The sequence below is a fragment of the Chroicocephalus ridibundus genome, chromosome 7, assembly GCF_963924245.1.
Source record: "Chroicocephalus ridibundus chromosome 7, bChrRid1.1, whole genome shotgun sequence".
In the NCBI taxonomy this organism is placed as follows: domain Eukaryota; kingdom Metazoa; phylum Chordata; class Aves; order Charadriiformes; family Laridae; genus Chroicocephalus; species Chroicocephalus ridibundus.
Window position 1 is genome coordinate 39,521,506 of NC_086290.1, and position 15,639 is coordinate 39,537,144.

Consider the following 15,639-nt stretch of genomic DNA (forward strand, 5'->3'; position numbering starts at 1 on the left):
TTTCATTACGGTATGTGCTGCTTCTTGTGCGTCCCTTTTCCAGGGCAGCTTTATACAGATAGAGCTTTTGAAGAATGCTATTAGGAAGTAACCCTCCCTTGTAATTTAGAAAGCACGTTACACATGTTTTCATCTAGATACTTTCATTCCTATTAGTGTGGCTGTGCTGGATTGAAATCCTGAGGTAAAAGCATGAGGTTCAGTACTCAAGTAATTTTTGAGTACTTGGTGGGGTTTTTTGGCGGTCTGATATAGTATATCTGAATTTGTAGTTGTTTTCCTAAAGGGTTTATATTCTGTATTTTTCCCTGCTGCAGTTGAAGATGGAGAGGTGTTTGACTTCAGAGGAATGAGATTAGATTGGTTTAGATTGCAGGTAAGAATTTGTAAATATGCATGACGCTTTACTAACTTAAACCCAAAACGTTTAATAAATTACTGCTCTTCTGTATTACTCTGACACTGTAAGTGGATGACAGGCTATCTAGGGATGACCTGCTCTCTCAAAATCAAACAAATACTGAAGGAGATAATTTGCTACGTTTTGATGTAACTTTGTCTGCATTGCGTACTTTTTGCAAATCATTCCTTGGGGCGTTTATAACAGTTTGGAAATAGAATATGTTGAGGATGAGCAGTTTGGCAGCTGTGCACTGCGTGGGGTGGGATTCAGCCTGCCCAGACGAGGGAAAGTAGGGAAAATGTTCGGTGAGATCACATCTGTGCATTGCAGTAACAGTATCTGCAACTGACTTAATAAAGGGGGGAGTACTGTTTAGACTGTAAATCAATTGTCTCCATGTTAGAGAGACATGTTATTTTTATATTTTCAAAATATGCACTCTTGTTCTTGCTTCCCAGAACTGGATTGTTAAAGAGGAGGCTCACAAGTGAATGTTTGTGTTTTTTCAGTACCTTTGTTCTACAGTTTGTCTGCGAATTAGTGTCGTATAAAGGCAGTTTGCTTTTCTTAAACTGTAATGGAAAGATAAAATAGTCTGTCCATGATCTTTAAGTATACAGGTGTCCTACGCATAGCATAATCAGTATTTGGGCAATGGCAATGGAATTTGAAAAAAAGCGGCTGTAGATATAACATAAACTTTTTCTTGTGTCTTTCCAGGCCTACACCAGTGTTTCTAAAGCTTCGCTTAGTCTTGCAGACCATAGGGAACTAGGAAAAATGATGAACACGATCATTTTCCACACAAAAATGGTAGATTCTTTGGTGGAGATGTTGGTTGAAACCTCGGATCTTTCTATATTTTGGTATGTTACTAACCTGACTGTAGAAATTTTTTATTATTTATTGTTTGTTTTGTCCATGCAAGTGTAATTTCTAAATAGCAAGCTTTGTAGGAAGATAGGCCAATGGGAGAATCAATTAGAATTTCTGGTTTCCATCTGAATTAGTTTGATAAAGGTATTTCTGAAGATCTGTCACAGAGATTATTCAAGTTGTCGTGTAATTGGGGTCATTTGCAGATTTTTCCTTAATATACTCTTGCAAAAGATGCAAGTTTTCGCAGTGCCTATGTGGCAAATATCACAATAAAAATATGGTAATAATAATAATGGAGAGGTCCAAATAAAACGCATAAGAAGTGAATGCAGAAAACAAACTTTGAAAGCATAATGCAATTTTTGGTGTAAGCTACAACTACAAATCTGACACTAATAGCATATTTGATTGGTGTGAAGTAGACTTTATTTGCAGCAAAGTTATGCGTGTATTCCACTTAAATGTCTATTTCTGATCAGTTTTTATAGTCGTGCTTTTGAGAAGATGTTTCAGCAGTGTTTGGAGCTTCCTTCTCAATCAAGATACTCAATTGCATTCCCACTGCTTTGTACTCACTTTATGAGCTGCACCCATGAACTATGCCCAGAAGAGGTAAGTTTTAAATATATTGTTGTAGTTATTTTCATCTCCCGTTTAAAGTAGAGGGGACTAGAGCTGAACGCTGCAAGCAGGTGTTTGTTATGGCCGCCTTGTGTGATTCTTTGTCCATAGATCTCAGAATCCTTTTCTGAAGTGAGTGTTATCTTTGCTTTAGAGAGAGATTAAACTGAGGTACAAAGGTTAGATGACTCTCTTCTGGGATCATTCAGGCTTAGACGCTGATAAATCCAGTATGACTATTAAAATTTACAAGCAACAGTTTTTCTTCCAAATGGATTATAAACTTGTAGTTAGAAAAAGGAAACAGGAAGTTGGGAATTCTGTAAGGCTTGTTATAAATAGTGTTGCTTTAGTAAGATTAAAAAAGAAAAATCCTAAGAGATATACAGTATAATGCAAGCATTCATTTTGGTCAGAACTGGGTAATGCAAGCCCTCTTTGGTTAGAATTAGAAATTAAAAAATGCAGAATGTTGCTTAAAGAAATGGATGCTTTGTTAAAGGAAGTAGTTTGATTCTGAGGAAATTCTTTCTGGTTTTGTTGTAATGAAATAGATCCTCCTTCAGTACATTTCCTGTATGTCCATTGACTTTGGAATTACTCCAGGGGTTAACTTAGCCAATTTTCTGTAGTGCTTATGAAAGTGTGTTTCATTCTTAAGAGTGTTCATCTGAAACAATTAGCTGAATGAGATCTATTGAAATATGCATGATGTGGGGCTTTCTTATTTGAACATTAAATCCTCTTCTGCTAATCTTCATCTCAGTATATGTCTATATCATTATTTTTCCTGTGTACTTTGCTTTAAACAGCTGCAAACTCTATTTATACTAGACAACCACTAAAAAGTTTCCAGGAAAGCTTCCCTTCAGGACAAGAGATGTCTTTCAGAACAATTATAGTAACAGTAAGGAATCGATAGCCAAAGTCCACTGTACACTAGTTAGTGTGAATTCAGCTGCAGCAAGCACATTTTGCCACAGCCAGCAGAACTCTGAATTCAATATCTGAATTGTATGACTTGGTAACTATTACCATTTTGGAAAAATAATCTTTGCTGTACTGCGTACAATGTGTGGTAGTGTGGCTGTTAGAAAGTAAACACTAGTGGTGAAAGAAGGATTTCATTGAGACAGAAGGCTGCGTTTGTGCAGATCCAGTGACAAAGGAACTGAATCCAGAAATTAATGCAGTAGAGCTTCGCTATTGACTTTTTCAGTGGTGTGAATGACACTGTGCTTTCTCTTTGCATGTGCTTTCAGTTGCGTGCTCTTCTTTCTCTTAAACTTAGTACTGATACAAATTAATGAAGAGGAGACTCACAGAACCCTTGAGTACTGGACACTTTAAAGTAGATTCATCCCAAAATTAAACAGGAAAACCTACTTTTTCTTAAAAATTAATTTTGCCTCCTTTTACAGAAAAGATTTTGCAAAATACAGTAAGCAAAATATTTTTAATGATAATTTGCAGTTTTGACTTTGAACATTTCATGGTTCAAGTTACTTCAAAAAAAAATAATTCTGCAGCTGGGACTATTAAGGACTTTAATTGATGAATGATGAATAGTAAATGAATTTATTATTTCTTGTACCCCAGTTCAATGATTTAGTGAACCTTTAACTGCAGTAGAGTGTGTGTTGTCTAAGTGTTGTAGGACTAACAGGAAACTGAAAAAATATGTCCTTTTTTTTTCCTCTTTAACAGCGACATCATATTGGAGATCGTAGTCTTTCCTTGTGTAACATGTTCTTGGATGAAATGGCTAAGCAAGCTCGAAATCTTATCACAGACATTTGCACAGAACAGTGTACACTGAGTGATCAGGTGAGTGTGGCTGTGTGTGGTTTAATTCTCCTCTGAGATTTTCTAGGTTGTTGAACTTTCTGAATTTTTATGGTTATATTTCCTCTTCACGTTTTTTCCCTGTTTTGGGGAAGTTTTCTGTTTATAAAATGGAAGATGGTTTGGGGAAAACTTTTTATACTAGTAGTCAGGAAAGAATGTGTTGTGTGATGAAGTCTCCACCTGGACCATAAGCTTAGTTTGTATCTCATGGCTGCTAAGAAGTTGGATTTTAACTTGGGGGGCTATTTTTTTTGTCTACTAGTTGCTGCCAAAGCATTGTGCCAAAACCATCAGTCAAGCAGTGAACAAAAAGTCAAAAAAACAGACTGGAAAGAAAGGAGAACCTGAAAGGGAGAAACCAGGAGTAGAAAGCATGAGGAAAAACAGATTGGTTGTGACAAAGTAAGACTCTTCTGTTCCTTTCACCTAGAATCCCAAGTCAAAACGTGTGTGTTTTACATATTGAATGCTTCTTGCTTAATTTATCTAAGTTTAATTGACTGTAAATACGACGACTTTGTAGCTTTGTGAGCATATGATGCTTCTGTAGCTTTATATAGAGCCTGAAATCTCTTTCACAGAGCAATAGGAATGTATATCTCTATAACTTATCCCCTTGGCTGTTCCCTTTCCTGAATGGAAAGGATCCCCGTGTTGTAGTTGGGCTTCCTGTGTAGTCATCTGAAGTGTGGCAGTCCAAGGAGTGGATGACATCTTTGATTCTGCCTTGCTTAATGTTTTTAACTAGGTAAAGTACGGGCTGGGCTGGAAGTGCTTGCTGCCAAAAGGCTGTTTGCTGCCCTCAGCTGCTGGGGTGAAGTGAAGCTCCAGGGCTGGTACCAGCTGGGGAAAGTTTCCTTCTTAGTGGCTATAGAGGAGTTGAAAGCGCCAGCAAATAAACAACAAAAATATCTGAAAGAGATAACAAGACAGATTAGTAAATGCAGTTTGGGCTTTAAGAGGTGATAGGGGAGGGAAAGGTAGAAGGTAATTGTTAGGAAAGATCACAGGACGAGATGGTAGTGACAAAAGCATGAGGAGGAAGGAAGCTAAGAAAAGGAAACAATAAGTGTTTAATGTGGCTGAGAGTGGTTGAACACACAGACTGCTGAAAGGGAAGTGGTTTTGCTATAGTTGCAACAACTGAACATCAGAGAACTCTAAAGATTGGAGAAGTTGAGGTAAAAGAACATCCTTGTAGCTCAAGATTCCCTCCCCCAATATTTTTAGGTTTTTAGTAGTGTGCTGGTAGCAAACATTACTTATGTTACTTAGTTCAGTTAGGAAAGAACCACCCGAACAGACTGTTCTTTTTTTTGGGGGGGGGAAGTATATGTACGTATAAAAATATGTATATCTTTCACATCACTGTGTGTGATGCAGATCAGTAGGCAGTTGTAGGATGTGTTCTTACCCAAAAATACCATTTTAAAAATAAGCTAGAAAAGTGTCTCAAAGCAGAAAAAGATAACGAAGGGAAGAGAGAGAGCTGTACCCGCTCTTGAGGCGTCTTCCATCCAGCGTGTGCTTTCCCTGATAATACATACTCATGTTAAGTCTTTTTCTTAATTTCTTGTTGACTGTTCTTAAAGCCTGGACAAACTGCACACTGCACTTTCTGAACTCTGCTTCTCAATCAATTACGTACCGAACATGGTGGTTTGGGAACACACGTTTACCCCAAGAGAATATTTAACGTCTCACCTGGAAATCCGCTTTACCAAGTAAGAAATACTGTAAATATAGATGTAATCACATACAAGATAAGTCTTTGTTGATTTGGCACTGGAAGTATTGTATACTTAGTACAGAAAACTAGGTTTTTAAAAGGATGGATTCTGGAACTTGTAAGTCAAATTATGAATGAAATGACAGTTAAGTTATAAAGTTATATAAGCCTAAAAAGAATACTACAACAAGTATTTGTTTACTAAGAAGACTTCATTTGCTTTAAGGGACCCCCTGATACAGTTTGCTTGAGGGCCTGGTTTCAGTGAGATACTGAATGAAGTCCGTGTCCATTTATGTTAAAAGGGAATATACAGTCCTTTGTGCATTTCTGATGTAGGTTGAAAGCTAGCCTGACGTATAGGATGTCTGTTATTAGAAGCCTGGTCTTATTTACAGTGAGAATTTGGACAAATCAAAGTATGTCCTGCAATTTCTTCACTTTTCGATTGAAGATACAAATCATTGTGTCAGCTAAAGGGAGATCTGTTTTTCATTAATAAGATTCCTATTTATTTACTTAATATTAACAATACCCAAATTTTTAAAACTGTATACAATTATAACTGAAGCTTACCTACCAAGTGATGTAAAAGTATTTCCTTTTATCTACTTACAAGATAAATGCTGAGAGGCATTAGCTGTTGAAAGCAGAGCTTATGATAAATTCCTTGAGAAGTTATTTAAAACAGTGGAAATGTAATTTTTTTAAAAAATGTGCTCCAGGAGAGCTATCTGTATTGCAAAAGAAATGAGATCTCAAGATAGCTTTGAGATTTATTTTTTTTAATACTGCATGAGCTGAGGCAGAAAGAGGAGAGATTAAATGGTCTATGGTCTGTGTCTTGCAGAATGTATGCACTCAAATACAGTCGGCATACTTAATATCACAAGATAATCAGACATGCCTTTAAATACTTGTGCAAAGCAACACAAGATAGAAGTTTTGTTTTGCATATTTTCAGTTAATACTTAATCATAGCTATATGTTTATTTTTTTTTCAGATACTTCAAACTAAAACTATGACAGCAACTTTGGTCAAAGAATTCTTGCCTTAGTTAATATGCTTTGAATACTTCAGTACATCATTGCTCTTGCATTTCCCAGAAGTTTTGCATTTTTAAAGACTTTAACATTGAGTTATTTACCAAAGTAGCTGTAATATAAGTTTTCCACATTGTGGATTGCCCTTATGTATGGGGGAGAAAAAAGCTTTATTTTAAAAATGCTCAGTGAGTATCAGTCTTGTGAAATTTTTGCTGGAACCATGAATACAGTTGTCTTTTGACATCTAGAACTATTTCTAAAAGTCCTGGTGTAGTATATTAATTGATTAGAGTTTGATCTGGAGAAGTATTCAGATAAAAACTTTTTAATATAAAATAATTTTTATAGGTGCATTTTTGTCTCAGTTTAATTTTACTAACAAATGCAATATATTTGTTTCAAACCTTTTTGTTTCTAAAAGGTCAATTGTTGGAATGACTATGTATAATCAAGCAACACAAGAGATTGCAAAGCCTTCAGAGCTGTTAACCAGTGTAAGAGCCTATATGACAGTCCTCCAGTCAATAGAAAATTATGTACAGATCGACATTACACGAGTATTTAACAATGTTCTGCTTCAGCAAACCCAGCATTTAGATAGCCATGGTGAGCCAACCATTACGAGTCTGTACACAAATTGGTAAGTAATTATATGAACACTTGTTACAAGTTTTCTTATTATTTTTTATTCAATTAAAAATGTGGGATTGGAGAAATGGAGTGTTTGGAAATTTTGTTAAGTTTCTGACTTCACGAGTTTACTTTCCCCAATACCCGTTAAAAGCACTTTAAAGTTTGCCTGTTGTGTAATTCTTTTTTTGTAGGGGGGAGATGTAGAGTAAGATACATGTATCAGTTGAACTATGAAAGTGAAACTTTAGTCTATAGGCTGTGCTGTCCCTTGTCACACAGGTGTACGTCATCTGTATAGAGTAGCTACAAACATGTGTCTCTTCACCTGAAACTTTTTCCCTTTCTGATAAGGTATTTGGAAACTTTGCTACGGCAAGTCAGCAATGGTCACATAGCCTATTTTCCAGCCATGAAGGCATTTGTGAATTTGCCTACAGAAAATGAATTGACATTTAATGCTGAGGAATACTCTGACATATCAGGTAAACTTTGATGTTTCTACTGAGTATGTTTGTGAGGGATAGTTATTGTACGCTTGAGACACTGCAGTAACAACAGCTCTTAGAGTCTTCTGTTATAGGCAGCATTTGTTAACTTTCAGTAGTATTTTAAGTACTTTTATTTGTGCTGCCTCTATGCCTTGAGAGAGCTTGCTTTTCCTATTTTTGGTCAAAGTAGGGTCGATGCATTTGAGCTACAGAGATAGGAGTATGATGTGTTGGTGACTGCTGCTTCAGTTTTATTACAGCACAAGTTCTCATACCTAAAATTCTATTTTGTGGTAAAATATTTTGCAATTAAAACGCTATTGTTAGATGCATGATGGGCATCAAGTAACTTGAAGAAGGACTGTTTGAAGTAGAACAGTTTGTTTTATTTCTCAGAAATGAGAGCCCTCTCTGAACTTCTGGGACCATATGGCATGAAGTTCCTAAGTGAAAGTCTGATGTGGCACATTTCTTCACAGGTTGCTGAGCTTAAGGTAACCTTGGGAAACTGGTGGGTGGGAAGGCGACTTGTTTTCTGTTTAAGCTTACTTTAGGATATTTAACTATACTTCTGCATGACATCTTTTTGGAAGGACTGCATCAAACAAACTGATAAAGCTGTGAATTTTACTCTTGTTTTATAGTACGTTTGCACATGTAGTACGTTTGCACATGTAGTACGTTTGCACATGTAGTACGTGTGCATCCCACATTCTTCAACAGCTGAATGGGCAGGACTTTATGGAGGCTCTCTTATTTCTGTGTAGATGCCCTAAGCTAGCAGTCAGCTCTCTTTTTATCATCAATGGGAAGATAAATGTTTTTCAAGAACTCTGGGTGCTTGTGAAGCGCTGATCAAAGTTTGTTGACTCTCAAAACTTAGTGTGAAAATCTCAAGTGTATCTTAGTCATCTACAAGGACTTACTTTCTTTACCGTGTGTGTTGGCATCTATTGTTCATTTTACATGGATCAGAGACTTCAGGTCTTTTCTTTGTTTTCCTCATTTTTAGACACACCTTTCCCTCTAGCTGAACAATATCCATTTTATTATAACTGTCTGTATTCTCATAAATAAACCTGATACCTACAGCAACACAAACAATAAAGTTGGTGCCATGAAAAAAACCTGAAAATATGGGCACGTCAAGGAAGCTAGTTACATGTATATTTGAAACAACGAACAATGACAGGGTAACCACTTGGTGCCTATGTAATTAACTCTTTCTGGAAAGAGGGTTTAATAAACTTAATAACTTGTACTACTCTACCAGGATAGTCATAGTATTAAAATGCCACTAATTGTCATATATTTGCTTTTCATATGACTTACTCTTTTACTGTCATTTCCAAAGTTAATTCCAAGTTGTTACTATATCTCGTCTTCAACTTTTTTTAACCACGAATAAGAATTTTTTTTAATTATTCATGCGTGCTGTGTTTTTAAAAATGCAGATGAATACCTAAGAGATCTAAGGAACTTTCTTTTTCTTTTCTTCAAGAACAATTTATTATTGTTAGCATACCAGGCCCTTAAAAGTGTGTTTTTTTCATACATCCCATATTACGATTTCAGAGACCTTGTTCTCCCTGTAAACATTGCGTGTTTCGGTGCTGCTGAGTTGCTAGGATGTGTGGTGCCCTAAAAGATGTGAAGCCTTTTATTCAATGTCAGAGCTTGAGGAGAGGGGCTGCTCATGCTTGCCCAGCTGCTGCGAGAGCGTGCAGCAGCCCTGACCTGAGCCAGACTGGGGAGTTGATTCCTTACGCCCATTCCAACTTTACAGTTCTAGAATGAGACTTTTCCAGGTGAGAATGCTATGATTTTAAGGTTACGTCTGTCACGTTTCAAGTAAAACACAAAGCCGTTAGGCAGATGTTTGTTGGTTACTGCTGTCTTTGTCCACTTATTGTGGTTGTATTTCCTCAAAATCAACACAATTCATACTGTAGCTCTGTGTATTTTTTTAAAAAGCAACTTTAAATTGTCTCTGAGGTTTGTTGTTTTGTGATACCGCTAAGGTTAAGCAGACTATAATGTAGTTCCACATGCGCATGACCACATATTTGGAGGAAAAAAATAAAGCAATAAAATGTTCATCTCTTTGGCTGAGGTGCAGTTGGCTTAGCAAGAGAGCACTGAGAAACATCTGTGTTTGGGGGAAGGAAGCAACATGAGGATAGAATGGGGAATTTATTAAGAGTAGGGTTCAACATGCTTGCTTTGCTTCCCGCAGTGGGACCAGGTGTTGGTTTTATATTTGAAGTTTAAGACTGGGGCGAGGAGGGGAAGTTTGCCTCATTTAAGTAACTACTTGAACTGCATTCCAGCCTGTTCCTTTTAAATCTTAAACTAACACGCTGGTTATTTTTTGTAAAGCTGAAGGCTTGACTCGATAACAGTGTGCGTGGGCTATTGCCTTCAATCTTGCATTCTGGAGAGCTTTGAGGGTTTTCAATTAAAATGTCGCACATCTGCCAAGTTCTGATACATCGGTTGGTTTAAAATTGCCCATCTTGATTTCCGTACAAACCGCTCTTGCTTTGGCTTTCAACGTAGAAGTACATCTTGTGTTTCTATGTGTGAGCACACGTTCTTGGAGGTGGTTAGTTTCCTGCATCTTGTATTACCTTATTTCTTTCCTTGCTTCTCACTGAAGATAAGAAGAATGAAGGTGGGAAGACTGGGTGGATTATGGATAGACTCGAGCTTATGCAAATAGCATGGCCATGAGACAATGTCATGGCAATCTGAGAGGGCAAAGCTGTTGCACAGATCTGCTTTGCACAGGCTGCTTGACTGGGAGGTGGAAGTAAACACAGACCACCATTTATTTCATAGCAGCATTATAGTTTAAGTTGTGCTAGATTTTTCTCCTCCTGTGTTTTTTTTTACTCTGAAACTTAATCTCCATTCTTGCCAGTTGCTATGTTTTGCCTTATTTTCAGTGTGTGTCGAAGCAAAGTAAAATACAACCATTAAAGCAGTTAACAGAACTAGCAAAGGTCAAATGTTCTGAGATCCTTAGCAGTAGGTCCCTGCAGGTATGTCTCCTCTTAGATTTTTATATGATATATCTGAAATTATGGTCCAGGCTTATAATGGCCTACATCTGATGAATAGTAGTTCTTCCTGCTTCCCCTCTCATTGCTCCTTTTGTTTGTGCTGCCTAGTAATTAAGGTAGATTGGAATGCATCCACTTGAAAAATAAAAGTATTGCTAGTCACTTTGGAAGACCACCCCCAATCAAGAATATCTTGTTTTCTTACTTCATCTTTCAGTTCTTTTCTACCTTGATATTATTTAGTATACAAAGCACTAAATTATGTCTCCTTCGCAAAAAGGGAAATACTTTCTTCAGTTAATGTTCATAAGCACACAAGATATCTTAAGTTTTCTCAGCCACTGGTTGCCCTCTACCTGAAGAGAGATAATCATATTTTCCATTTCTGAAATAGGATACTTTGTATTCGAACTGCAAAAATATGTTTTTGTAAGAATAAAGTACCTATATCTTGCTTGAAGAGAGTTTAAAAATACTACTTTGCACAACATAAGTTCCTCAGCTAGCAAGAAACCCTTTTTGGATCTGACATTTTATAGATGCGATTATACAATCTCTGTAATTTAAATTTAAATCTGATACATATTTGGAGAGTGATTGTAGGAAAGTTATTACATTTACCCTAATGCTAAAAGTTGCATGTATGACAGTTGTTACAAATTGGAAACAGACACACATTTTCTTTTCTTTTGGTCACACTGACATGAAAAATATTGAACTTGAGTTTTACTGCTTCAGGCTAAGGTGTTGAGGCTTAAATTAATGTCTTTGTTTTTATTTTAATTGTAATAGAAGAAAATTTAAAGTAAACTGCACCACGGTTTAACAGTCTGACTCTTAAACTCTTCATTCCATTCTTCAGTTTTACCAACGTTACATTTCTAATCCTTACAGCGTAACTAGTCAAAGGAGCAACCCAAAGGAATGTATTACTTTGAATATGCATTTTAATTGGTGTCTGTATCCTTTTCTTACAAAAAGCTAAATTAGCATGAGGAGCTATTGTTTGGCTTTGCTGAGTTTCATTCCCCTGTTTTAAGAAGTTGTGTACGCTACTGAATATAAAAATCCATGTTCCAATGGGTATCTAATCCTCTGCTTTTTGATTCAGAGCTTGTTTTTGGGTAGAGTAGTGCCTGACGATAATACTGATATTGTAGTCTCACTAAAACCACAATGGGTACATCTGTATTCCATGAGTTTAGTTGTCTCTCTGCCAGACTGAAATATCCTAAACCATGTATTTATCCTGTTAACATACTGAAAACTATAGCTGACCTGAATCCTTGCTTCTTTTTAGAAACTTGTGGTGGAGAATGTTGAAGTTCTAACACAAATGAGGACCAGCTTCGACAAGCCTGACCAGATGGCAGCACTCTTTAAAAGATTATCATGTGGGTAACTAGCAAGGTCCTACTAAAGATACAGTATTGTTTTTTATCTTTGTCTTTATAAAGAAAATGGGAAAAACTAATTTATCCATATTAAATATATATAGAAGCAGCAAAATGTATGTGAGCTCATAGATGCATCTTTTCAAAATTTTCTAGTCGTCTTGTGTACAGACAAAATGAGATTTCAGTGTTAACAGGGGCACCAGCACTACAGTAGTGATGAGCTTTGAGCATTTTTTCTCTTCAGGGATGATAACGTGTAGCTATAACTACCAGGTGTGTACCCATAGAATAGAAAAGGGTTTTTGACACACATTTCTGATTTGATTCCGTCACAGTGTAAATTGCACTCTTTGGAAGTATTTTTACATCTAATTATTTTTAACAAAAATAACTACTATAAAGAGACATTTTTGGCCTCAGGAAAACACAGAACTAATGTTCACATCCAATACTGTGTGTAACCGGGTTCATTCCATGAAGTGGTTAACAGGATACATCTACTGAAAATCTCATTGTCAACTCAGCTATAAAAACTTGCTTAAGCACTGTTTATTTTGGGTCTTTTAAGGAATGCCATTGTTTCAGTACCTTGTGTTTTTTGGTATTTTGTTAAATATTTTCTTTCTCTTTTTTGAAGAAATGAGCTTGTAAATATCAACTTGTTCACTATTGTTCTTTCTCTCCAGCTGTTGACAGTGTTTTGAAGAGAATGACGATTATTGGTGTTATCTTGTCTTTTCGGTCTTTGGCACAAGAAGCACTTAGAGATGTAAGAAATAACTCAATATCTTCTGAATAATTTCCATTGTATTTAATTTAATGGAATGATAAAATATTTGAAGCTTCACTATTTAGAAATGCTACCTCTTAAGATTGGCGTGTGGGTAAAACGGCAATAGTCAGTCAAACCCAACTCTGAATTCCCAGCTGAGCAAGGGGAGTCTACTTTTTGAGTGCGGTTCAGTGAAATAATTACATTAAAACATAAGTTTTAGTTTGAGCATGCTTCTCAAGCTTTTCTGTTTAGTACATTGTAAAAGCTTTCTTTTCACTTTACTTGCAAACTGCTCAATTTTGAGTTTATTGGGCTTTAATGTCTCAAATCTGCAAACAAATTCCTATGCAGAAAATAAAAAAACTCATTTTAAAAAAGTTAATAAGTCTAGTAAAATAATGGTAGTGTCTAATTGACCCTTAACATGGGAAGTACGTTTTCTCATTATTGGTGTGTTTGTGTCTCTTAGGTCTTATCCTACCACATTCCTTTCCTTGTAAGTTCCATTGAGGACTTTAAAGATCACATTCCAAGAGAGACTGACATGAAGGTAATGTTTGGCCCCAAGGGTGATGGAGTCATTTTGGGACCTCATTGAAAATATGTAACGGGCAAGACTTTCATGCTTAGTGTGAAAAACCCAGAAACAAAGAACACCCCCTTTTTTCTAAAGAGCTAAGTAGTTGTGCCTCTGCAGACTCCTGATGTTCTGGGGAAAAAAAAACCCAACCAACTGATGGGATAAGCACAAGAGTCTGTCTGCCTGTGATCACATTTGAGAACTTTCATGGAAAGAATTAAGAACAAAACTTAGCAAGTGTTAAAACACGACTAAGCGACAAAGGGAGGAATACTGAGCTGCTTTGTGGTGTGAGCAGCATAACTGGTAAAAGTAAATGTTTCAAGGACTCTGTGTACGTGATTGGAACTCTATGCATGTAATAGCTACAAGTGTGATTTTCACCTTAAATCGAAAATTCTTGTAAACCCACCATCTGAAATGCTTGAAAAAAAAGTTAGCAGCTTAAATATGGTGGCTTGCTTCTGAATGGTAGTATGTTTCCATCAAGAAACCGTTGTTGGTACATCACATGCCTTCTGGACAGGTATGCACAATAACCGCGGCCTAGCTGGTTTTTTAATCTCTTATTGCAGCTTGGGGCCTATGAAGGTTTGCAAGCTTCTTAATGGTATTGTGGCAATTTGATTTGCAGAGAACAGGTAGTGGGATATGCATTGCGCAACTCTTGATTAACTTTTACAGAAACAATTTAATGAGTCTGCTCTTGAGTAAAGTATGGGTTTTGAGGGCTGGAATATGTTGTTATTGCTGAACTTGAAGGTTATGTTTTGCTGTTTACTCTTGAGGAAAGAAACTTAAGTTCTGTTGTGTATGAAGATTCACTAAATAAATAAAAAAACACCTTCTCCTTTTTAAAAGTACATTACAAGAACAGTTCAGAGTCCATTATGGTGAGCCTCCTGATTTCAGAAGACACAATTTAGCAGTCTGTCTGAAAATGAGTCAGAGGTTGCATGAAGAATATGATATGTTACTGACATTTCACACATATGCCATGTCACTCCAAAATACAGTCACATGCTTTTTGAAACTTGCAATGCTCATAAACCAGCCACGAGTTTCTGATGTCACAGAAAACACCGAAATGCATACCAGAATAGAGGGATTCTGTGGAAGTGCTATGAAAAATTAACCTCAAGGATACTGGCTCGTGATAAAAATTATATCCAAATGAGGCAAGTTACTTTCACACTTCTCAAGAAAAGCCTTTCTAAAATTCTCACCTATAATTACATAGAAAATCACTGATCACCAAAGCATTGTGTTCCACTATTGAACTTGAGGAATCAGCATGCAGAAGAGATGAGAAGGGAAGTTCACTGCTTGCTTTGCTTCACCTTTTCAGAAAGCATCTTACACCCTCTGGTATCAAAGGGGTGCTGAAAAGTATGGTGGGATAAAGGCTGCAACAGTAGTCATCGAAGATAGTATTTTACCATTGATATCTTTAAGCTGATGAACACAGATTATTTTAAACATCTCAGTGGATCTCTAAAGATGTCACTGAACTCGTTTGTGTCAGCAGATACAAGAAAGCATAGTACTTGCTGCTTCTTTTCTGGAAGTCACTGGAGTAATTTGCAGTCACTGGAATAACTGGATGGCAAAAAAGACCTACTCACTGCTAAATAAAACCATGCTGAGGACTGTTCTCTTGCTTGTGCCATGTAGCACCACCAAGTTACCTCTGCTTCAGATAATACTTGCCTGTTGGCCTTCTCTGGGCCTGCTGTAGTTCCCCTGTAATATTTAAATATACCTATTTTGTGTGTGTGTTTTTCTAGTTCAAAGTGTCTAAAATAAATTTAAGTGCCATGGTACAGTCCACCATGATGGTGTTTGCATGGTACCAACCATAGACACGAGCGTCCTGTGGTGTGGCGTGATGCCATGTAGGCTTGTTTGAGAGTACATCGCTTGCCTGCATGAAGTTGGAGGACTGTGCATGGAGGAGACAAACCTGTGTAGGCTTGTCCATAGTGCCTGCTGGGGGCTCTGACATATGTTACGCTGTAACTCTGCCAGAACTTTGTCTTGGAAACAGCTTGTTGGAAGGGCCAGAACTGTGCTATAAGCCTGCTAATAATTAAGCCCTGTGGACAATCAGCAGCTCATTGTCTGAGCTTTCTCCTGGTTTTGTCACATACAGCAGTGCAATTGTAGGCAACAAA

General features: G+C 36.9%; 1 protein-coding gene across 4 annotated transcripts in view; it reads left to right on the plus strand.

Moving 5' to 3' along the window:
- The window catches only part of NCKAP1 (NCK associated protein 1), a 60,351-nt gene that overhangs the window by 33,372 nt on the left and 11,340 nt on the right, over positions 1–15,639 (plus strand). For all 4 annotated transcript variants that reach the window (XM_063340560.1, XM_063340561.1, XM_063340563.1 and 1 more), the window contains 12 exons: positions 318–376; positions 1,124–1,269; positions 1,762–1,894; positions 3,611–3,730; positions 4,014–4,153; positions 5,344–5,475; positions 6,949–7,167; positions 7,512–7,642; positions 8,045–8,142; positions 12,014–12,107; positions 12,797–12,879; positions 13,355–13,435. In XM_063340560.1, coding sequence (XP_063196630.1) covers positions 318–376; positions 1,124–1,269; positions 1,762–1,894; positions 3,611–3,730; positions 4,014–4,153; positions 5,344–5,475; positions 6,949–7,167; positions 7,512–7,642; positions 8,045–8,142; positions 12,014–12,107; positions 12,797–12,879; positions 13,355–13,435 — 1,436 coding nt within the window. The remainder of the gene's footprint in view (positions 1–317; positions 377–1,123; positions 1,270–1,761; positions 1,895–3,610; positions 3,731–4,013; positions 4,154–5,343; positions 5,476–6,948; positions 7,168–7,511; positions 7,643–8,044; positions 8,143–12,013; positions 12,108–12,796; positions 12,880–13,354; positions 13,436–15,639) is intronic.